The sequence below is a fragment of the Actinia tenebrosa genome, unplaced genomic scaffold (assembly GCF_029948245.1).
Source record: "Actinia tenebrosa isolate PJP-AT-01 unplaced genomic scaffold, QUT_ActTen_1.0 PGA_scaffold16__25_contigs__length_10494907, whole genome shotgun sequence".
NCBI lineage: Eukaryota > Metazoa > Cnidaria > Anthozoa > Actiniaria > Actiniidae > Actinia > Actinia tenebrosa.
In genome coordinates this window covers 3,467,671-3,490,927 of record NW_028292576.1, presented here as the reverse complement: position 1 = coordinate 3,490,927, position 23,257 = coordinate 3,467,671, and the positions used below count along the sequence as shown (strand labels likewise).

Here is a 23,257-nt window from a genome sequence, read left to right as displayed (position 1 = left end):
ATATCTAAAATTTAAAATTCCAAAATTAAAATGTAAAGAATATCCTTGTGTTTTTGCAGGATCTATTTTTCAAGTACTCTTGGAATAACTTTCTCCATACTCAAGTGGAGCGTTGTATATATACACTACTAAACAATCCCCCTACTGAAGAAGATGGGGAATTACATACTCCTCTAATAGACACAGTAAGTACAGTCTACACTAATTGTCAAAGGGCTGGGGTGTTACAGTAATTTTAAACTTTACACAAACTCTGTAGTTTGTAAGTTGCCTGTGTGAATTTGCTTTTCTTTGATGCAAGTCAAAGTTGTAAAAGTTACGGACTGATTATTTTTAATAATAATAATAATAATTTTATTTATTTATATAGCCCTATTTCCATAAAAAGCCCAATAGTGCTTAACGATTATAAAAATAAATGAATAAGAATTTACAATTATGTATCACTAACGTATTGAAATAGATAAATATCTATCTTATAAGTATATTCAAAAATAGTTTATCCAAGTATAAATTATAAATTATATATATATATACATTGGCTATATAATTATACTTAAGCAAATGCTTCCTTAAAAAGGTAAGTCTTAATTAAGGACTTAAAACTGGAAACTGAGCCAGCAGTCTTGATATCATGAGGCAAAGAATTCCATAAATAAGGGGCAGCATAATAAAATGCTTTGATTGACAGCAGAGATAAAACAAATATTATCTAACAGTTTGCAAACTAAATTTGCATGATATTGAAAACTACTATCATGATAATAATTACACCTAATTGAAAAAATTTTGGGTTCAAGAAAAGGTTATATAATCAAAGCTAAGACCGAAGGGGAGCATGGGAAGACAAACATTTTATGCATCATGGCTTTGGCATGTTGTTAATCTAGGTCGACCGACTCAAGTTCTACTGTGAATTTTTTCATGTCTATATGCAAATATAATACACATTTTGGAGTACCCAAAATCCTTTTCGGTCTTAGCTTTGATTATATGACCTTCTCGAACCAGACTACATTTTTTCAATTAGGTGTATACAATCATGTATGATTATATGACGCGTGAATTCAAAAACCATACATACCCTATCCAGCGGCACATACCTGTATAGCAAATACATGGGAGTACTGCTGCCCCCCAGGTATCATGTGCAATATGACTTTGTGAACTCAATGGTAATTCCTTTTTATTTTAGTTATTCAAAGAATGCAAGTGCATACAGAAGATACTAGAAAATTGGGAAGATTCAGATCCTGAAATGTAAGCTAACAAAATCACTCCAGTCTTGATTATTATCACTAGGAGCACTTAAATTAGACAGTGGCACCAAACCTGTGACTCACATTTGATGATTGAATTTGAGGGAGGACTACCAGATCTTTGGAGCACAGAAAAGAAGCAACTCTATGCACTTATGATTGCAAGTTTGAACCTAAGATCACAGCAGTGAGATGTGGTCCATTGGCAGAATATTCCGTTTCTGCTTCCAAAGATCTTTGATTTGTTATAGCAATATCCATTCCTAATCTGAATCCTCATGAATAATTATATTGTACATGGTGGTACATGGGGGGTACATGGTGCAAAATTAATGCTAATTGATATATTGTTTTTTTGACAGAACCCAGTCGCAGGCACGGCATAGGGGATACATGGGACACCTCTCAAACATTGCTAATTATGTAGTCTATGCAAGAGAGAAGGGCAAAAATAAGGACGTCATAGAAAGTGTTTTGAATGGTAAGAATTCTCATTCCCACTATGATCTAAGTCTGTAAGGCCAAACAAAAAAATAAGTGTGTTTCCTGTTGCATGAGAAAAATAATTGGGTCGGCAGGTCAGATTTTTTTACTGATACAACAGTGGAAATGAGCTTACTGGGAACCCTGTGGTGCATTTGGGAATGAAAAGAATATTGGGGTCTGAAAATGTTGGCAAAAAATTTAGGGTCAGTCGCACAACAGGAAACACACTTATTTTTTTGTTTGGCCCAAACAAAGTATGCCAGAGCTAAAACTAATGTCATGTCTACAGGTGACTGAGCAGCCATTTTGAATTATTTTTAGCCCTGTGTTTAAGGGTGTTAAATATATTATTTTTATGTTCTGTAGAAATACCAGAAAAGGACAGAGAAAAGTGGAATTCATTTGTGTCTGGTACACTGGCTGAGATAAACAAGACAAATTCTTCAGATCTGGTAAATTATTGGAAAAAAATTTTTTTTAAAATTATCTTTCCTTTGGAATATTAAATTTTAGTCTGCGAATTGTTTGATTCTGTGATTTTTTTGAAGAGAAATTTTGTAACATTTTGTCGTTTACTACTAGGTTGGTCATCATCCACTACAGTCATCATCAGATGATGATGACGATTATAAACCTGTACCATTTTTACACAGTGAAAACTCTCTCCAACAGGTGAGCACCATTTCTGTTGCATTCCTATTTTCCCATTCCATTCCTATTCCATTCCCATAACATCCCCACTCAATTTCCATTCCATTCCCATAGCAATCCTATTCCTTTCCCATTTTATTTCCATAACATTCCCATTCCATTTCCATAGCATTTCCATTCCTTTCCCATTTTATTTCCATAACATTCCCATTCCATTTCCATAGCAATCCCATTCTATTCCCATAACATTTCCATTCCATTTCCATAGCAATCCCATTCCATTCCCTTTCACTTCCCCCAATATTTAAGAAGGGGTCTATAATGTTGAGAAGGATTGCAGGCTGTGTAGCCAGCAGGATTATGTTTTATCACACCCTTCAATAGGTCTTCTCCAACTATCAAATGCAGCAAATGACGACAGTCTTTGTGGACACATTTGGCTCAGATGAAGATAATTTCCAAGAGCCTGATGATTCTCTAACGTAAGTCTTAAATTTATGATTGCTGGCGTTTATTGGATTATTAGTTAGGGGGAGTCAGGAGGGGGTGGTGCCAAAAAGCTCGTCTCTCACCTCTGAGGACCGGGGTTTGAATCCCAGTCGTGTGCTCCATGTGAGCTGATTGGTTGGTTCTCTTTCTGACTCCTAGGGTTTTTCCGGTCCTCCGGATTTTCTTCCCTCCTATAAAATCAACCTTAACTTATTCACTGGTTAGAGCTGTGCTCTGGGGTCATACATGGCCTGTATAGCAGCTGCCCCAGAGGCGCCTTCACATGCTTTGAGCTTGTCCTCGTTAATCTGTGCCACTGCTGTACTTGCAGTGGTGATTAGCAATGACGAGATGCAAGAAATTGAACAGGGGAAAATGTTAGTGAGGAAAACATTTTAAAGGAAGAAAATGAGGATATATATTGGTTGTGGTTGCAAAAATTCATAAAATAATGTAAAAGCATTTAAAAGATTTTGTTATGATTTTTATATTTTTAGTTCACAATTCAACAAGATTGGTGATATCAGTTTCAACATCAATGCAAATGAAGAAAACGTGAGTAAAATTTCTGGATGCAAAATTTCTTAATTTCATTTACCTTCTTTTGGATAATCTTTGGATTCTTGGATGACCAATTCAAATGGCGGTCCCATCTCTTCACACTTCATTATTACTAACCATTATTGGAGGGATGTAAAAGAACCACTGAGGTCGTAAAGAAACCCTGGCAGTGACCACCCTCATCGCCTACACCTCATACTATAAACCATCTCATGATTGTAAATTGCACTAAAAAGCAATCTGACATTGACAACTCTATGTAAATCACCTTTGATTATATCTATATATAGAAAGGGTGCTATTATATATAAATCATTAATCAATATTATTATTTTCATTAAATCATCTTTAATTTTAGCCAAATTCAGCCTTATTTGAAGCATGCTGCAATGAAAGAATACAGCAGTTTGATGATAGTGGCAGTGACGAAGAGGTAGGCATATTAATAGAACCACAGTAAATGATGTATAAATGCATAAATCGAAACCCATAAATCTATATTCACAGTAGGCAAGCTGATCAGCTCCTCTTAAATGGACTTTAGAAATTTAACTGATAATCAAAAATAAAGAGCAAGCATTGACTGCAGAAAATTGTCTTTCAGGATGTCTGGGAGGAAAAGGAATTAAAGTTTTCTTCAGTTATTGAAAACAGAAAAAGGTAAGAATAACAAGGTACAATAGACTATTTCACAGATCCCGTGGCTCAACCTCAGCCTCGTCAGCGTGTAATATATTCTTTAGAAATTGCCTACAACCTGTGAAATTTTTAAGTGTTTCAATTGTTCATTGATGTGCAAATTCCTTTCATTACTGCGGACTGTAGTCAAATTCTAAAGAATAATTACACAATGACGAGGCTGAGGTTGAGTAACGGGATCTGTGAAATGGCCTATTGGTGCTTTGAATTGCCCTATAAACACTATGATGTCAATCAAAACAATCTATTGTTCTAACACTAAGGATCATGGTCGCCAGAGGGGGACAAAATAGACCCAGCACACATGAAATCATAATAAAATTCGTTTTATGAGAAAGTGAAAAGTAAGAACAACTAAATATTGCATCAAATATTTCAAATTAAAAATGATTGAACCTAAATTCCTGTTATTCTTGCCCATGTAAACAAGCCGTGACAACATAGTGTTATAGGGCAATTAATTAAAGATGCTTATCACATACAGGGCAAAATTACTTGATGGTGATTGACTAATGAAGGAGGGCTTTTTTCCATAATTCGCGGGGCTGAATTACTAGATTATGATTGGTAGTTCAGTTGCCTAGCAACACTTGCTGCAACTGTAAACTTTTCTTTTTTGCAAGCCAAAAGGGCTTCATGTTTTCTTCAGGATCAATGAAAGTGTACAGGCATTATATTGGTTTCAAGACAGATTTTTTCGTTGAATTTTGCCCTATATATGATAAACGGGTAATTGTATGGTTCCTCGTAAGATTAAGGATTAATTTTACTCGTGTTTTCAAATGTCCTAACTTTAAGCTATTTCACCTACAACCTCTCTATTTTTCTGTAAATTTCAAGTATGCTGTCTGATAGTGACAGTGAAAGCAGTGGTAGTGAGGAAGAGGAAGAAGAAGGAGAAGGGAGACAATCACCACAGCAGCAAAGCACTGGTAGCTCAGGCAGTGATGATGACCGCATTGTATTTTCTGATGATGTCAAGACACCTCCTGAATCACCGGCCAAGAAACCACCATGGAGTGACAACAAGATGGACGTTGACACAGCCAACAGTGAGTAACCTCTAGAACAAATATATAACCATGCTAACCACGCTATAACCATGTTCTGCAATATTAAGATTCCATACCATTGATACCATTGACAGGTCAAACAATATGTCTCTGGCCTGACAAATCATCTGCTTACCAATATAAATTATACATATATATATATATTTGCAGCATTGTAATTGGTTCGTGTGCATTTGCATGAAATAAAAACCTAAAGTTGTTTCAGATAACCCTGGTGACTATTACTAAGGTTTTACCAGGAATTTTAGCAAAGGGGGGGATGACAAGTTGCCTATTTTACCACCCCTAAATCTACCCCTGCTCTTTTTAACAATCTGTGACGTCATAGTGAAATAGGGCAATTGTTTTGATCTTTTCTTTTTCTTGATCTTTTTCAGCTTGGAGTGATTTTAACAACTCCAGTGAAGTAGCAATGGATGAGTCTGTTTCGATTGATGCAGCGGATGTTGGCTGGGATAAAGCAGGAAATACAGTGTCAGATACAGGATGGGCTAATTTTGATAACTTCACTGACATTGGAATGGCTGCCTCTACCACGTAAGCAATAGGATATTATATAAACTATGTGTTCTCAGGCCAAACAAAAAAAATAAGTGTTTCCTGTTGCATGTTCGACCCTTATTTTCTTGCCGATTTTTACCGACCCTAATATTTTTCCATTCCCAAATGCACCACAGGGTTTCCAGTAAGCTAATTTCCACTGTTGTATCAATACAAAAATAAAATAAAATAAAAAATAAAATAAAAAATCTGACCTACTGACCCCAATTATTTTTCTCATGCAACAGGAAACACACTTTTTTTTTTTTGTTTGGCCAAGTCATCATATATGCCAAAAGTGATTTAATGTTTCAATTGGTTCAACTCATGGGCAGTAATCACGGATGTTTCGTTCATAAAAATTGTAGACATTAGGTTCCAGGCTACGGTAAGCGCGCGCTTGCTCTTCCGATTCGCATGAAAACGAGGCTTTTCAAAATGGACGGCAACGAAGTTGTGCGGTTTGAGAAGTCTCAAGAAATCCTTCTTTTAGTGACTATAATATGAAGCGATTTTGACATGGCCTTTAACTATTTTGAGATTGATGTCCAATGAAGGTCTGGGGATGGTTTTAGAAAAGGAAGCAGTCGTTTATTTCCTGGATGTTTGAAAGTCTCGCTCGTGGAAGAAAATGGCGGCTATGAAATTATCCATTATCTCTTTGAAACCGTCAAAAATATGCGATTTCTTGACAGGATCGGAAGTTTTCCCAGATTCAGGTAAGCATTAATCGTATTAGGTATTCAGTTGGTGTGCTGTATTTACAATTCATATTCTACTAACATTTTTTTACAAAGATTTATGTACTATTATTTTTATCTGTAATTCTAAACCACAAAGACGATCATTCCTTCGATCTGTTTTCCCGCCCTGGGAATTGCCACGCGCGTCATTTTTGTTTTTCCCGCCATTAAACTTCAAGCTCGAAGGTTTTTAACAGTAATATCGGTTGTCTTTGGTTGATAATGGCCGCGGAAAAGTACAAGGATATTTCTTGGAAAAACTATAAAAGTCTCCCGAAAGAGGAAAAAATGGAGGCCTTTTGGTACTTCATGCGAAAGGGGTAAGTACAAAGTCATTATTCTCAGCTCTTGTTTATGTGTTAGTTATGCAACCTTGTTTTTCCTGAAACAAAATCAAGTTAAGATTAAGTTAACATACTAAAATTGTCTATTTTTTAGAACAAGACCAAAGCACGAACTAGAATATGATGAAAAGGAATTGTAAGAAAATATCTGTAAATTGTTTGTGTGCATACTGTAAGCTTAAAATAATTATTGATGTATCCATAATTGTTTCGTTGACAAACCTATATGCTAATTAGATTCAGTGTCAATTTTTCGTTGGTATAAACATAATTTAATTAAATATTGCAAATGTTTAGCTGTTCTTTATTGTTATATGTCATAGAACTGAAGAGGGAAAAAAAGCTGAAGATGAGAAGCAATTGAAGAGGAGGATGGATTTGAAGAGGCGGCTAGAGGAGGAGAAAAAGAAGAAAGAGGAGAAATCTAAGGAAAAGAAAATAAAATTGTGAAGACCTTAAAAGCAAACTCCCTTTTTTGTGTTATTACTGGCTGTAATTTTACGTACATTGTTCTTTGCAAATCTTCCTTGTTTTCTTTAGGGGTACTTTGCTTATATTGTCAGGATGGCATCTTCTGTGATGTTCCTCAAGCATATATTTTACCTAATAATAATAAAATAATAAATTTTATTTATATAGCCCACATGTCTTGAAATTTAAGGTGTTTTACCTGGTCCACACGGTTTCTCACACTTGAGTATGTACGTTTTAACTCATTGAATGAGTGATGTATGGACTCGATGCCTTGCTCCCCAAGTAAACCTACTCCTGTGTTGTATTTCCTAACCCAGCTAACCATGTGATCTTCTAAAAAGTGTAGCTTGGGGAAGATGCTTGCTGACGGAAAAAAGTGGCGATATAGTGCCAAAAATGTTTTGATATCTGATTCTGCAACCAAAGTAAAATAGTTACATGCATGTGTTTGAATGTCTCCATCAATAAGAATAATTTCATAATGACCATGTCAGCAACTGTCCCTACCTAGTTTAGTTATTTCTTCATCACTAAGTTTGACAGCTTTGTTCATAGTCTTGTGTACATTGTTGTAAGAATTAAGCACTTGAGAGAACTGATCTTGAACCATTTCAGCTTCCCATAACTCAATGCCAAGCTCACTGCATACTTCAACTGCAACACTTGAGAGCAAATTGATGTTTTTGGCCTTTAGGAGTAAAGAAAAATAGTAAAATAGATGAGACACTTAATGCTCATATATATACTATGCACTAACTAAAACTGCACGCTTACTAGATATACAACGCTTCATTTTTTTGGGCAATACCTTAAGACATTTATCAGTATGATTTCCGTTAAAGCTTCCACCATGGTACGATTGTCTCTCTGCCCCGATTTCTTTGAGAACTTTTTCTAGTTTCTTTGCGCATGGTCCATCTCCAATTTTTAGTTTTGAAGTCTTTGCCTGTAATTCTGCTTGTCTGTTCTAAAAATGAATCGTAAATATTACTTTTTGATACTGAAGCAATTTATACAATGATTATTTTTAAATTTGATGTCAAATGATAAAAAATCCCTTATATTAAAAATAGACATTGCTCCAAATACGATTTGGATGATACAATAATTATCTCATTCTACTTAAAGCAACTTACCAGTTCATCAGCTTGATGGCGTAACTCATCAGCTCTTTTAAAGATGTTTTCACTGTCTTTGTCTCCATCAGTGGAATTCAGTAATGAAAACATTGCATCTTGTTCACAAGCTAATTTGTACAAATGTATGTTAAAGAATATTAACTATTTATATTTAGCATGTATGCTGAGTTGTATGCATGTGTATTTATTACAGACATTACCTCTTGCCTCTTCAATCAAAGTGCTTTCTTTCAGTTTTGTTTCTTCATACAATGACAATGACTTTACAAAATCTTGAAAAGCATCACACCCAGTCTACATGTCAGCATTGAAAATTATTAGTTTATACAATTTTGTTGATGTGTATGTGATATTACAAATAAACAAAAAGGCTATCAAACTGAAAATAATTACTCCTATCAAACCATACTTTATTGTTTGATTTTGCTAGATCATCAGCTACCAGTAAATCCACTTTGTGAAGTGCTTGTCGGAGGAGGTCATACAGCCTATTGAAAACACCAATGCTGATATGCAAACCAGGTAAACAAACCTAAGATTGTATAAATATATAAAGTTGAAAGTTGTGATTTTGGTCTCTATGTAATTAAAATGTTTTAGCATTTTACTCATATTCATAACATCTGAATTGACATTTATTACAAATATTATAAAAGTTACCTACATGATCAATAGGAATGTTTATAAGTGGTGGTCTTATTGCATTGTTGTACAGTTTGGCTTTTGAGTGTGGTGATCCATCTTTTTGATACTTGGCATTATCATCTCTCAAACTTTGAAGGGTTCTCAATGGTTCGGTCTTTCTTTCTGATTTTGGTTTGCTCATTTCAGTCTGGGTTATCGTGCACCACAGACATGGATGTCTTCCTAAAAATACATTTTTGTATTTTGTATTATTCCTGATAATTTTTAAAGTATATAGTTAACAATTATTTACGGAATGCAAAGTTGTTATCAAGCAAATATTTACCAAGCAGAAAGTCTTGAAGCTGCAAGGTAAATGTTGTCCAATAACCACTGAGCCTGAGGTGAATAATTGTTTTAGCATATACTGTTTACAAAAAGCATGATTTATTTGCATTAAAAAAAAACCAAAAAAACACCAAAATTTTGTTATTTTTCAGCATTTCAGTTCCAAATTCATTCAGCACTTGTTCATGAATAATGGCTTCAGTTTTGATTATGCTAAGCTATTTGTTCTATTGTTTTCTCAATTTTTACAACACTCGTCGCAAAGTGATTGCTTTAAGTCATTATTTTGTTCGCAGCTCAATATCCCCTGCTTCAGTGGAGTGAATATGGTCTCAGTATTCCGAGATAGCTAGCCAATGAGAGCGTGCATTCTTACGATGTTGTGACCATAGTATATGCTAATTATATATTATATATATTCTGTTTACTAACCACTTGCTCCTGAAATTCCATATAAGTCACATAAAAAGGAGTAGTCCCCAAATGCAAAAAGTATTAGTTTATATTCTCTGAAATATTGAAAAGTTAAAATTGTCAATTTAGACACTAATTTTGAATGAATGCCTTCATGTATAAAAATCATTGGTCAGTTTCTCATTTAAATAGCTTATGGACATTATGTACCTAAATATGATTGTGTTATCTATAACTTTTCAACAATTTAAATTGACAAACATAACTGTTCATAAATAAGTTGCATATGTTTACAATAGAAAAAGCATACAGATTTAAATAAGAAAAAAGCTGTGATATGAGCAATGCCTATCTATTAATATACATGCCTCCATTTTTCTTTTTGTAGACAGTCTATGTTATTGACATATCTGTCCAACCCAACCTTAAGATTATGTGGGTTGTCTGGAGCCTCAAAAAGATTAAACACTACAGTGTTTCTTGTTGAATTTGGGGTTGCTGTGTTGGCAATTTCAAATCCCATCTTCAAACTTCCCCCTTAAATCAAAAAGCAAAATTAACAGGAACAGGTGATAACAAAGATAATTTCTTTTTCAGAAAATTTGAGATAAACATGTCATGTGACCTGCCTTCATTTCATATTGACTGTTTTTATTATGGGCTCTGAAAAGAGACGTTTGATTTTAAATATCTTTTTAAGAAGCATTGGACCATTCACTTTTATTTTTTTATTATTGGCTCCAAAAAGAGCCATTTAATTTTGTTTGTATGATGTGTGATAGTTCTTTTCACTCCATTTTAATTGGTACTCGTTCGATCAGCAACTCCATATAGTAACTGTATATCCAGCTTCCATTGTCATATAGCTATCTCCTGCTGATAATGGTATCAATACAAATTGATTAATTACTAAAATTTATGTGCAATCTTACCTCCCTTATCTCCCCCAATCTTTAGCCATATTTCATCTTTTGGGATTAACCCATCGTGCCATGTAAGTCTTTGATGCCTAGTACATAAAATATGGTTATTGCACAATACAGTGTGTACTGTTTTCAGTTTGGTAATATTTACTTTTATTGTTATAGTTTTCATGATGTAGCAATATTAATTACTTCTTATTTGCTTCCAGGTGACCTTCTATCATAGATTTCAAGTTTGAAACCTGACCACAAGGTGCAGCCCGAATTTCACTTCGCTCATTCAGCTTTGAAAAAACAAATGGCACAGCCTCACAGTAAACCTGAAAAAGATACAGGTAATGCAATATTAACTACAGTATAAATGTGGAATCACATGAAGTATTCATGAGTTACGAAATCACCAAATATTATTTATCCACTTGCTTCATCGATTTGTTGTTCTTTAGCCAGAGATCTTTGTTTTTTCTCACTTGCCAGTTCTATTCCCCAACTTGATAGCCATCTGTGAATTAATTTATGTTGTCAAGAAAAATGTGTTTCTTTATATAAAAAATACAGCAACTATGTATATCAATCACTTTATTTTATTTTCAGAATAGATCTTTTTTGAAATACAAAATCATGGTGCATCGTGGTCTAGCTTTAAAACAAACAACACCATATTTGGCTTAATGAACAAAAGATGTTTGTACCAAATCTATTCCACAATGCAATGTGTATTGCAATTTCAGAAAAGACCTATGTGCGTGTGTATAAATGGTGTATAACCTTCTTATATTGCGTATCTTATTCCAGGGAATCCCAAGATCAGACTTCATGGCCAAGCCTTGTTCTGGAGGAATGTCGATACTCAGACCAGCCTGATAGAATTAAATCACTAATTATTATGTGTGTTTCCTCGACTTTTTTTAGGTAGAACTTTTTGTAAGGTTGAATAAGAAGACTTGTGTCAAATAAGACCAAGAACGTTATTTCTATTTTTTATTATATGTATTTTTTTACCTCTTTAATCAGTTTTTGTCTTTCTTCTTTATTACACCGTCTAAACTCTGCCGTTTTCTGAATCTTACAGTCATTATAAGAACCACCACTTATTGTTTTCCTTGTTTCTTCTATAAATGATGCGCGTCGCTGGATAGTTTTCAAGCTGGCTTCAGTGCTTGTAACCCGAGGCGAATGTACAATTGACAGTTTCAAAGGCTAGAAGGAATGTGGAAAAAAATGAAATAAAGGGGAACCCCGCTAATCTGCCCATCAAAGGGACATTCGAAAATGGCCGTATTAACGGGGTGGCCGTAAAGCGGCGGGGTTCCACTGTAGTAGAAACATGATAAACTGATCAAGATGTTCTAGAGTACAAACACCAAAAGTGTTCAACATTAAAACCACTAAATACTGCTCATATTGTTGTACATTTATAATCAGTAAACATCATTGCATATTGTTTGTATATTTATAATCTAAATATCATTGCATATTTTTAATAGGAGTTTTGTTTATAGTAATACAATATACTCTGTTTTGGTTTGCCTTTTAGAATACTTACCGTCCCCCCAGTTTTCATGATAATATGCGAGTCTTCATTTGTTGATAATTTCCTTTTAATTAATTTTGTAGCTATAATCTCCTCGCTTTTCTCCAATGGCTCTGTCAGTGGCTTATCCATTATTTGTGGCAGTGTCAATGTGAAAGGCTGGGCGAGATAATTGACGCACGTAGCTTCGTGACCGTGAAGCTGATCTAGGGGGAAGGGGTTTTTGCAAATGGAGCAAAGCACGGAAAGAGAACGAAGAAAGTTTAGAACTATTCGTGGTGGTTTCTGAAGAGTGAGCGCCGATGTCGGAGAATTGCACACAGGACATTTTGAATTTTCTTGAGTATGATTTAGCCAGCTCCGGATACATTCAAGACAGAAATGATGTTCACAGGAAGACTGTAGAGGCTGTTGAAGAACTTCTTTGCAGATTGGACATATCACATCATGAGGAGGATTCAAAAAACGGGAAATTTCAGGAACAGGTTCAATGATTTTGGCTGGAATGATATCGTCTGGTATTGCGATGTTGGAGAGTGTGTGGTCATTTCTGAGAGCCTTTATTTTCTTGGGACGTCCTTTACCTTCAGAACTTTTTCGTTTTCTACCACCACGTTGTTTTGATTTAAAATATGTACAAATTTGGCAATTATCGACGTGTGGAGTCCATGCAAAAGGCACGACACTACATGTTGCATCTTCAGCGCTTATTGTTCTGCAACATTTTGCGTAGCAGTTGTTACAAAGTTTATTCGGATGAATGTTATCATCATCATTTTCGATGTTTATGTTAAAAATAACCATTAATTTTTCTTTTATTTCAGGTTTTTTGCAACTGTGTACGTAAATAGTTTGCTTCTCGCCCATATAGAGACGGCAAATCCTGCAGGTTTTTGCCAAGCAGTCGCTGTGAAACTGAGTTGACATGTCTAAAAATGTTTTTGTAAAAATAGGCATTTTTTACTACTTTGTAATTCAAGTAAAAAAAATGTTAGGAGCTTGAATTCTTCATTTTGTTAAATTTCAGTCTCTAAGCTCAATCGTAATGGCTCACCTTTTCAACGAAAAACTTCCAGTGATCCAAGAAATTGCATTTTGTAAAGTTACTTTTCATGCTCACGGCAGAGTTGCGAAAAATCACTTCGTCGCATGATTTACAATAATTTGCAAATACATCAACTTCTCGTCTTATTGAAACACTCAAATTAATCTTCGTAACCGTAGGGAACTTATTCAAGTATTTTTCTTTTGTTTTAAAGCGTTCACTATACAATATTCAAAGCAAAATTGCCGGGAAAATTTTTCAAAATTGCCGCCATTTTGGTTGCCAGGGGAGGATCATCTTGGCAACACAATTTGGCCGCGCGCGTAGCCTGGAACCTAATGTCCGGATCGAAACGTCCGTGTAATGAGTGTTTTGACAGTGTCATAAGGAATGTGCTTTTCGATGGCGCTAAGGACATAACCTTAGTGACCAACTACATTCCATACCTGTACTAGCACTAGCTTGTGGGCAATTAAATATCTCTTAACTTACCAGGGAGGGGAGGGTGGGATAAAACAGACTTCAAGCAAGCATGCAAAGCAAGTGCAAGCAAGCAACCGCAAACAACAAAGCAACATAAGCCAAATGTCGGTTTCTGCAAGCCTGAAGGGGACCACTGTAGCAGTAGCAGCACCACTGGCATGCTAGCCTCAAGTTTAACCTTGCCTTAATTACATTTTGCCACTGACATTTATTTGATTGTAAATAGAAGGACGAACCATGTTGGAATTAATATTCAGAAATATTCTGTAAATATATTTACAGAGAACAAACAGAGAAAAGACCAGACTCACCAGTTGCCATGGAAACAGAAACATCTCCATCCCCACCTGAGAATCCATCTGCGTCACCAGCGTCTGCTTATGGTAAGAGTAACTATCCCTCTAGACAAGCTATAGTGTTTTTTTTCTGCTACAGACAGCAGTATTAGTGGTTTTGAAATTTCTTACTTTTTAATATTCAAAAATAATAAAATGTAACTAGGAATAAATTGTCCTTCTTTTATAAGGGTAGCACTTTTATAGTCAGTGGCTAACAAACCTGTGGCCCTCGTTCCATGATCAAATTGCAATAGACCAGTTTCGAATTCCAAAATACCGCGGTGTTCCTTGATTACAGACTCATTTGCACAGGGTTAGCCTCATACCAGTGTTTAAGTATTCACAAATACCAACGGTAAAGTAAAGAATGTACAACTTCAACAATACAAAAACTTTGATACTCAACAGACCTTGACTGAAACATGTGAATATTCTGCACAAACTCGAGGCTAACCCTGTGCAAATGAGTCTGTAATCAAGAAACACAGCGGTAATTTGGAATTCGAAATGGGTCTATTTAGACATTAATTTTTGTGAAGGGAGGAAAACTGGTGGACCAGGAGAAAAACCCTCAAAACACAGGAGAGAAACTCTACTCACAGTGATTACAGGGTTCGTTCTACTCCTTGAATTGAAAACACGTTTTTAAGGGCGCTTGAAAAGCCCTTGAAAATAGGGAAGAACGCCATAACTCCTGGAATACTCCTTGAATTTAATGTGAACTTAATGCTATTTCTAACTTTCCTTTTAAAATAAATAACGATTAAAATTGATTGAAGAGTTTCTGGTTTCTTGTTTACTGGTTGGTTGCATGTCATGATTGTTTTTTATTGGTGGATGTGGCCCCGGCTGAATTAGCTGCACTGTAACATTGAATCAATGCTTAAACCACGTTCTAATACAAAAAACTTTGTCCTTGAAAATCGAATTTTTGTGCTTGAAAAGTGCTTAAAAAGTCCTTGAATTTTGTAACGAAAATGTAGCATGAACCCTGTGATTATGACCAAGTCCAAGAATTGAACCTGAGTAGCCAGAGGCGGATCCAGGAATTTTAAAAAGGGGGGTTGACTATTACAAAGGTTTTATGAGGAAAGAGAGGAAAAGGGGGGTGACTGTTACTAACAATATACTGAGAAAATTGAGCAAAAGAGGGTGACTAGTCACCTATATTACCACCCCTGGATCTGCCCCTGGTAGCATTTGCATTGGTGTCACTGCTACACCACACATTCTCCCTTTAATTATGACAAGTCCTTCAAATTTTACTGTGGTTATCATTTTTAGAAGTTGATGAACAAAAACAAGACACAGAGAGTAAAGAAAAGGAAAGGTGAGCAAAGAGCGACCACTAAAACTGTGAACCAAGTTTTTTTATTTTTGATATGTCTATAGTCTGTTGTGCGGGAGGTTGTGGTTCAAGTCTCGTCTGGACCAACACTCAGGGTCTTAAAATAACTGAGGAGAAGATGCTGCCTTTGTAATAATATCTGCAAATGGTTAGACCTTCAGATCTTCTCGGATAAGGACTTTAAACCGTAGAACCTATATCCCAACCCTTCCTAACCTGCAGTAAAATAGGGGACATAAAAGAACCTGTTGAATTATTCATGTAAGAGTAGGGGATTGTCTCCCGGTTCAACAGCCTATCCCTGACTGGAGGCATAATACTAACATACTAACAAATCACTTATGATTGTAAGCTGCACAGCTGCTAAAAGCACCTTAATATGCAGGCAGTACATTCCTCCACTGGTCATAAATTTAAAGCGCATTGAGACGTTGTATAAATGCGCTATATAAGAACCTCCCATTATGTCATAATATTTTTATTATGAGTGAATTAATCTTTTGAGATACAGTAAAAACTCTCAAATCATACTTTGACCCAAAATATTTTGTTTTGGTTTTTAGTGTTGATCTTAGTAAAGGACTGGTGTTGGACTCAAGTAGTGTGTTTAACAGTTCTGCCGAAGAGGATACTACATCTAGCAGCAGTACAAACCAACCTAATCCTCCAGTCACAGCCCCACTACCACCTAGAGCAGCCTCTTATAGGTAATGGAAGTAATAATTCCTATAAACGTTTAACGTTCTTTGTTGATACCCTGAAACAATGTCTGGGCAGATCAAAGTTAGGGCACAGCTTACTCACAGATTAAACCTTGAAACAACTTTGGCAAATATAAGTCAGAGCACAGCAAAATGCACTAAAAGAGAAGTGTAGTTATTATGGGTGTGGCTTTAAGATTAGGCACATTCTCCTACTTGGTATGGAAGAAAATAATATTAAGGTGATTACTAATTAACCTTATAAATATTTCTTTTTAATATCAAAGCTGTGACAAAGGTGAAGGGGCTCCCCTAGCTTCCAATGATAGTGATGATGACATATCTGATGATGATGATGACTTGCCTGATTCAGATAACAAGCCATCTATGTAAGTAACCACTACCCTCTCCCTTGAGCATCAAATTTTCTACTGAGACTTTGGTGTTACCCAGGTCATTTTCTTTTGATACTCCATCAAAAAACAGCCAATCATCGCACAGGAAGAAATCTGACCAGGTGGTCCATTGAATCTAATTAGCAATGATACTGAAAAAACATGGCAACTACAGTCAGAGAAAATAACTCTAAATCCTTGCTTTCCTAGCTATGTTTTGGCCTAGCAATACCTTTCAAATTCGGTACTATTTTCGTGTATGGAAGAACGAAGTACGTCATAGGTTTCCAAAGACATGACTGGTTCTCCTCACTTAGAAAAAAAATTAAGTGAAGACACCAAGAATCGAACTCGGTACCTTCGGCACCAAAGAACTACTACAATGCCAACCCTAACCCTAACCCTAACCCTTAGACCACGAAGCGAATTCGGTTGGGTGGTCTTATTTTTTAGTCATGTTTAAACGATGTATCATCAGCATGTGCACATATATTTATTATAGTTTAATTTATGCTATCGAAGGGTACGACTACTAGCCGATTACTCGAAATTTGAATTTGAATAGAATTCCCCTGACAATTCCCGTACACGACGATACAACCTAAAATTCTACCTATACTTATTATTACGACTAGCTATGGGTCAAATGGTGCATTTTGGTTTCAATTCTTTTATGAAATTATCTTGCAATAATACCTCTTTATGCAATTGACTGCCTGATCAACTACAACAATCCTTTGTGCATGTTCCCTGAGATCACCTGGCAGGTACTGGGGGATGACCTATGGCTTGGTTGCCCTTGTCACCTCCTTTTCAAGCCTGACTTTGCAAAGTATCACATCTAACAATGTTTGTTGTTCATGTTTTAGAGTTCCCGAAAACCTTAAGCTCCAGGCTGAACCATTTGGGAATGCATTGGTGAAGACACCACACATGACGTCTGCTGATAATAGTACTGCTGTATGTAGATAGACAGAGATTATTTATAGACTTTTTAAATGAATATTTGCGAGTCATTTTTCTAGTGGTTACTAAGACAATAAGATTCATTTCAAACTCTGGATGGAGATTTTGAATTGAATCTGATTTACGATTTCTCCACGAAAACATATACTACTAACACATTAAAAAATATTTATAGTGAATGATATAGCTATAGCCATAAAAAAGCACTACAGAAATCAAAATTATGGGGATGCAAACATTCAAAAATGGTTAAGTGCCTTCCTAGGGGTGCCCTCGTAATATTACATGATTAGGCATACTGTTCCATTCAGTGCACAGCGCACATGAACCCTTTGACAATAATTTCAGCACCGATTCTACATAAAGTAAATAGTTGATTGGTAAAATATTTCTTGATTTGAGTGATGCCTCTTTAAGTTTTGAAGTTTTATACTTCCAATACGTTAATGAGTGTGACGTCTATTAAGGTATTGATGGTATTCAACCATTCCCAAGAGAATTAAATAACAAAAGACACAGCGGCCATGTTGGAGGGTATGACAAAATAATTCATTGACAATTCTTTTGTTAAATTCCTCCAACATGGCTGACGTGAAAACCATCAATTTGACTAGTGTTTTTGTTGTAGTTAGTAATACTAAATGCTGGCCATTATGAGAAACAATTTAAACAGCTTTCATGTAAACAACGAGTAAAATAATGATGCTTTTTAAATACTGTATCTATGAACCAGATCGATTTTGTATATTTAATCAAGCTTTAATAGACGTCACGCTTATTAGCATAAAGGAGTCACCTATTTCTGTAATAGATTTCTTATGATGTCTTTTGTTGTTCCATCATACAGTCATGTGATAACAGTCGTGAAGAGCCAATAGCAACTAACCCATCTAGTACTAATGCCACACCTGCAAACGACCAATCAGAGGCTCCCAAGGATAATGGGCCTGTAGACTTTGATGACGATCAAACGAAGCATCAGAGTAACAGCAAGGCAGCTAAACACGAAGACTCCAGGTAATGTTTACAGAAGACTTGTTAGAGGAATTTTCTATTGTTGCCCATACAAAGGCAGCCATGAAACCATTCTTTTTGTTGGTGAGGCCTGAATGCCTGGGCAGTGAAATGCTGCAATGATTTTGCACAAGAAGCGGTTTTCTTTCCTAAAAGAGAATTTTCTATTGTTGCCCATACAAAGGCAGCCATATGAAACCACTCTATTGTTGGAGAGTCCTGAATGCCTGGGCAGTGAAATGTGAACATTAAAATAATAGAGCTGTATAAATTGCCCTATTTCACTATGACGTCACATCAAAACAATCTATTGTTTTAAATCAAAGGATCATGGTCGTCGGAGGGGGTCAAATCAACGCAAATTCACCGAAAATTGTTCTAAAACCCGTATCAATCCACGAAGAGAAGTAGAATATAGCCAGCAAACACTCAGAATATTTTTTAGTACATATTAACAGATATTATATCTGAAAACCAGGCCATTTTAGATCAAACTGTTTCGCTAGGAGCAAATTTTGTTGAATTTTCTATCGGATTTGGCGATTCTATCCCCCACATAAACAAGCAGTGACGTCATAGGGAAATAGGGCAATAGACTCGTTTCGAATTCCAAATTACCGCTGTGTTTCGTGATTACAGACTCGTTTGCATAGGGTTAGCCTCGAATCAGTGTCTAATTACTCGCAAATACCAACGGTAAAGTAAAGAGTGCACAAGTTCAACAATACAATCACTTTGAAACTCGACGGACCTTGACTGGAACACGTGAATATTCTGCACAAACTCGAGGCTAACCCTGTGCAAATGAGTCTGTAATCAAGAAACACAGCGGTAATTTGGAATTCGAAACGGGTCTATTGAAAAGATATGTTCAAAAAATTTATTGCAATTACCAGGATTTTGCCCTCCTCCCCTTCCTCTGATCATTTATGACCTGCAAGAAATGTATAATTCAGAGAAAATCAGCTAACCCTAGTAATTGCTTCATATTTGTTTGTTTCTTTCTAGGTTACCAATTCCCAGTCCTTCAGAGACGCCACCTCTTGCAAATGGACCAGGTTAATGGCTATGTCAGATGTTCACTACCCTTCGAGACATCATTATAACTTACAACAACTTGTATACATTCAGAATCCCAGACGCATTTAGGTATTATTACTCAATTAAGCTATAATGATTGGTATGGTAGTCAATGAATGTACAGTGTAATCAACCTGCCAATCGAAAAATCTGGTTTATTAACAATTAGGAGTCGTTTTTATTTTTATTATACTGAGTTATTGCTATTAATCTAAAGGCCAAACCCTTTGGTTCCAGTCCTGATCAAGCTGATTGTAATCTGGTGAAATGATGGTATATATGAAGCAATCTTTTTTACCTATGATTTTTTACTGGAACCGTTTTGTGGATGCAGTACGTATTCGCCTCAATTATGATATTGATTATAAGGCTTCTCATTAATCCCATATAGGTAACTGTCCAATTATTTTCTTAATTGGACAGGTCTCGTTGATATGGGATTAATTAGGCAGCTATATAATTAATAGGTAATGGGATTTCATGCTCCCCAATCAAGAAATAATTAGACTCGAAAAATTCCTCTGACTACTGGAAGTCCTCGGAATTTTCCTCGTCCAATTATTTCGTATTTGGACAGCATGGAGTCCTATTACATATACTAACTATCAGTTAAACCATGCAATAATTTTTCATATCTGGATTAAATAGGTCTGTGTTTGTCATTTGTGACATGTGTAAGAAACATTAAGTACGCCTCATTGAATTGGATCTAGTTATACCAGTTATACTAGTTATCCATATCTTTAATTTTTTTTTTTGCCTGAATACATAACCAGATATATTTGGGAATCTTCAGATATATTTGGTAGTACTTACTGCCATTTTCATAGATATGCAAACTTGGTAGCGACAAGCTGCTTCCTCGAATTTGTTTTTTTCACTACCGCCAGTCAAAAATATGAAAGCTACCGACTGATTAGTTTTGATTGACGCCAGCGAAAAACCAAATTTCAGCGTGCACCTCGCAGCTACCAAGTTTGCATGTTTATGAAAATAGCATTGTAATCAGAAGTTTATCAGGCTCATTGAATAGCTTTTGGTATTGATTGAATGGAAAGCCTGATCTCATTCCTTTGTATCAAATAGATTTTTTATTTCACTGATTCTCTCTTGCTGCATAAGGCCCCGTCCACACGTGACCGCAAATTTTTGTGTCCGTATCCGCAAATTTTACGAAAACGGATACGTGTGTACGGTGAAAACGATTCGAATACGCTGCGTGTGGACGCAAACATTTTCGTATCCGCAAAAAAAAATTTGCGGATAAAAAAATTTCCGGATACTTGTGGACGGGGCCTAAGTTCTAGGTATCACAGGCCCCGTCCACACTATGCCGGATAAATTTGAATTCGCAACTTTCACACCGAAACCGGAAAAAAAGTTGTCCGTCCACACATGAAAACGGATAAAATGCTTCGCGTCCACACTAGTCCGATCAGAGGCGGCAAAAATGCGGTGAATTTTTAGCCTTCCCGCCATGTTCCCATGACAATCATGACGTCATCGTATTCGAAAAATTTCGGATACGATATGTTCTCCGTCCACAATAATACGGCTAGCCGGCGTTTTCAAATTGTTCCACTCTGGAGACCGTATTCGAAAAAATTCGTTTTCGGTGAAGAATTGTTCCGGATTCGCCCGGATTAGTGTGGACGGTAGGCCTAACCGAATAAATAAAAATTCGGATTCAAATTTATCCGGCATAGTGTGGACGGGGCCTCAGCAATCAAGATGCTGTTGTGTTAGACACATTTTACCATGAGAAACCAATAAATTTTCTCAGTAGTTCAGGGCTTGAATCCTGTTTAATCAAGAAGTTCTACAACTATGAACTCAAAGCCGCTAACTATTTGGAAGTCAATAATTTAGGATAGTATTATGAAATAATTAGTCTATCGCAGGGTCATTTTCACAGTGAGTGCTGCCAGCGAAGACCTGCCAGCAGTTGATATGAGGCATGTAAAATCCCGTTTGAATATTTTCAAGTCCTTACCACTTGAAGAAGCCTTATTTACCTTTGTGAAACATGTTCCATGGATAGAAGATTCAATGAACCCTACCTTCCTTTTGAAAATTCCTGCTGATAATTTACTCTGAATTTTCCGGAATCATTACTCTGTAAATCCACATCATCAGTGGAGTTTTCTTGAAGAAAGAGTACTGGTCTTGCACTCTCTTATACATCTATTTCAAAAAACGTTGTCATCGCCTAAGTCGATAGGTGATAGGTAAATCCTAGACGGAAATGGTTTCGTTGAACACAAAAAACATTGAGTCAGTCTCAACACTAAGGTCCATGTTCTCGACGAGAATAAGAAGCACAAACACAAGTCATTCCAGCTATTCTTGGATCCTGGAATAACGAATCTCGCCTATTATCTATAGCCTTTGATGATGACAAAGTTCATTGAAATAGGTGTACGACTATAATATAAGCTATTGAATTCAAACTGTCACACTTCTAGTGTTTGAATACTGAACACAGTTACTACACAACAAACTGAGACTTAAGGGCTTGGTTCTTTTTAAAATCTTGTTTGTATTATGTATTGATAATGAAAAGGGACAAAATGTAGATGTTACAGAGACAATGTAAAGATAAAGGCATACTTGTAGATAAGCTAACATTTTTGTGTAACTGTTCAATGACAAACTAATGGTAATCAAAACTGGTTTGGATCTTATACTTAGGGGGGTAAGCCCCGGGGGTGGGGTGGGGGGGTAATCCCCTATATCCAAACAGGGTATGGCTTTCAGCGATTCTACTCTGGAACAGGGTACAAAATCTAGCTAGCTCTCTGGAACAGGGTATATAAAATCACACTCTCTCTGGAACAGGGTATCTATTTTCGCAAGTAACCAACCAGGGGAGAAAACATTGCATTGTATTTCCAGCTTTTATTGTCAGGGAAAGGACTTTTTGGATATATAGAGATTATCGCATGTTAAGAGCTTGATATCGTTTTTATTCACGAACGAGCTAGTCTGCAAGCGAGTGAGTGATATGGTATGGAAAATGAGCGAATAAAAAAGATATTAGGCTCTTAACATGTAATAATTTGTTTATTACACATCTAGGGTCGATACAATACAAAACTCACAGTTTCCAGGTTTCTGTGAAGTGATATCCTATCACTTCCCTGTTATGGTTTTTATCTGCAACTTTAAATTTATCACACTGATATCGACCCTAAAGTGTAATAAATTATGGTTTGCACTCTGGGTGCCTTCAACTACTTCGTCTACGATTTGCATACATACTTGCATACTTTATTACAGTTCCCTATGGGGCTCTTACCCCTCACAACAGAGGGACATTGGTTGGTGGTCAAGACCTGTGTACCTTTGGTAATGCTATTTAGTATTGCTAAGAAGCAAAAGGGGTTGAGAAATCTCCCAACTTACTGTGCAAAACAGAAGTGGTTAAAGGAGATCCAGGGATAGCACCTAGTTTAAGTAGCTGCAAAGACAATCAAATTCTTCCTCAGACTGTACCAAAACTGTCTGGAAAAGTTGACTTAAATCTATATGTATTTTACTTTACATCAATCATACAGGGAATGATTGCTTGGTCATACATGTACCA

At 36.1% G+C, this 23,257-nt stretch overlaps 3 protein-coding genes across 5 annotated transcripts in view; 2 read left to right on the top strand and 1 right to left on the bottom strand.

Annotated features, from left to right (window-relative positions):
• LOC116301048 (serine/threonine-protein phosphatase 6 regulatory subunit 3) overlaps nucleotides 1–22,340 on the top strand; it is a 35,042-nt gene extending 12,702 nt beyond the window's left edge. Inside the window, exons 14-31 of one of the 2 annotated variants that reach the window (XM_089030939.1) lie at nucleotides 60–185; nucleotides 1,196–1,260; nucleotides 1,622–1,740; nucleotides 2,112–2,197; nucleotides 2,328–2,417; nucleotides 2,805–2,878; nucleotides 3,383–3,440; nucleotides 3,805–3,879; nucleotides 4,051–4,106; nucleotides 4,986–5,197; nucleotides 5,596–5,755; nucleotides 14,112–14,212; nucleotides 15,452–15,497; nucleotides 16,079–16,222; nucleotides 16,504–16,605; nucleotides 17,481–17,571; nucleotides 18,425–18,594; nucleotides 19,600–22,340. In XM_089030939.1, the coding sequence (XP_088887065.1) occupies nucleotides 60–185; nucleotides 1,196–1,260; nucleotides 1,622–1,740; nucleotides 2,112–2,197; nucleotides 2,328–2,417; nucleotides 2,805–2,878; nucleotides 3,383–3,440; nucleotides 3,805–3,879; nucleotides 4,051–4,106; nucleotides 4,986–5,197; nucleotides 5,596–5,755; nucleotides 14,112–14,212; nucleotides 15,452–15,497; nucleotides 16,079–16,222; nucleotides 16,504–16,605; nucleotides 17,481–17,571; nucleotides 18,425–18,594; nucleotides 19,600–19,654 (1,830 nt within the window). In that variant the 3' untranslated portion in view covers nucleotides 19,655–22,340. Of the gene's footprint in view, nucleotides 1–59; nucleotides 186–1,195; nucleotides 1,261–1,621; nucleotides 1,741–2,111; nucleotides 2,198–2,327; nucleotides 2,418–2,780; nucleotides 2,879–3,382; nucleotides 3,441–3,804; nucleotides 3,880–4,050; nucleotides 4,107–4,985; nucleotides 5,198–5,595; nucleotides 5,756–14,111; nucleotides 14,213–15,451; nucleotides 15,498–16,078; nucleotides 16,223–16,503; nucleotides 16,606–17,480; nucleotides 17,572–18,424; nucleotides 18,595–19,599 lie in introns of both variants that reach the window. The other variant, XM_089030938.1, reaches the window with a different exon arrangement.
• Nucleotides 6,651–12,195, bottom strand: LOC148910593 (uncharacterized). 2 transcript variants are annotated; one of them, XM_089030941.1, is made up of 15 exons: nucleotides 11,536–12,195; nucleotides 11,191–11,269; nucleotides 10,960–11,087; nucleotides 10,777–10,853; nucleotides 10,213–10,381; nucleotides 9,863–9,939; nucleotides 9,123–9,325; nucleotides 8,868–8,990; nucleotides 8,659–8,752; nucleotides 8,456–8,565; nucleotides 8,128–8,286; nucleotides 7,827–8,007; nucleotides 7,516–7,733; nucleotides 7,352–7,448; nucleotides 6,651–6,883 (listed from the first exon to the last, which is right to left on the bottom strand). In XM_089030941.1, coding segments are annotated over exons 1-15 (1,767 nt in total). In that variant the 5' UTR covers nucleotides 11,586–12,195; the 3' UTR covers nucleotides 6,651–6,881. The 2 variants fall into 2 exon arrangements, with proteins under 2 accessions (XP_088887067.1, XP_088887066.1); XM_089030940.1 differs by lacking the exon at nucleotides 6,651–6,883 and having other exon boundaries at nucleotides 7,344–7,448.
• Nucleotides 6,691–7,488, top strand: LOC116301051 (uncharacterized). The gene is made up of 3 exons (XM_031710054.2): nucleotides 6,691–6,821; nucleotides 6,940–6,981; nucleotides 7,169–7,488. Exons 1-3 carry the CDS (start codon nucleotides 6,724–6,726, stop codon nucleotides 7,293–7,295), a joined length of 267 nt encoding a protein of 88 aa, XP_031565914.2. The 5' UTR covers nucleotides 6,691–6,723; the 3' UTR covers nucleotides 7,296–7,488.
• Nucleotides 22,341–23,257: the final 917 nt, after the last annotated feature.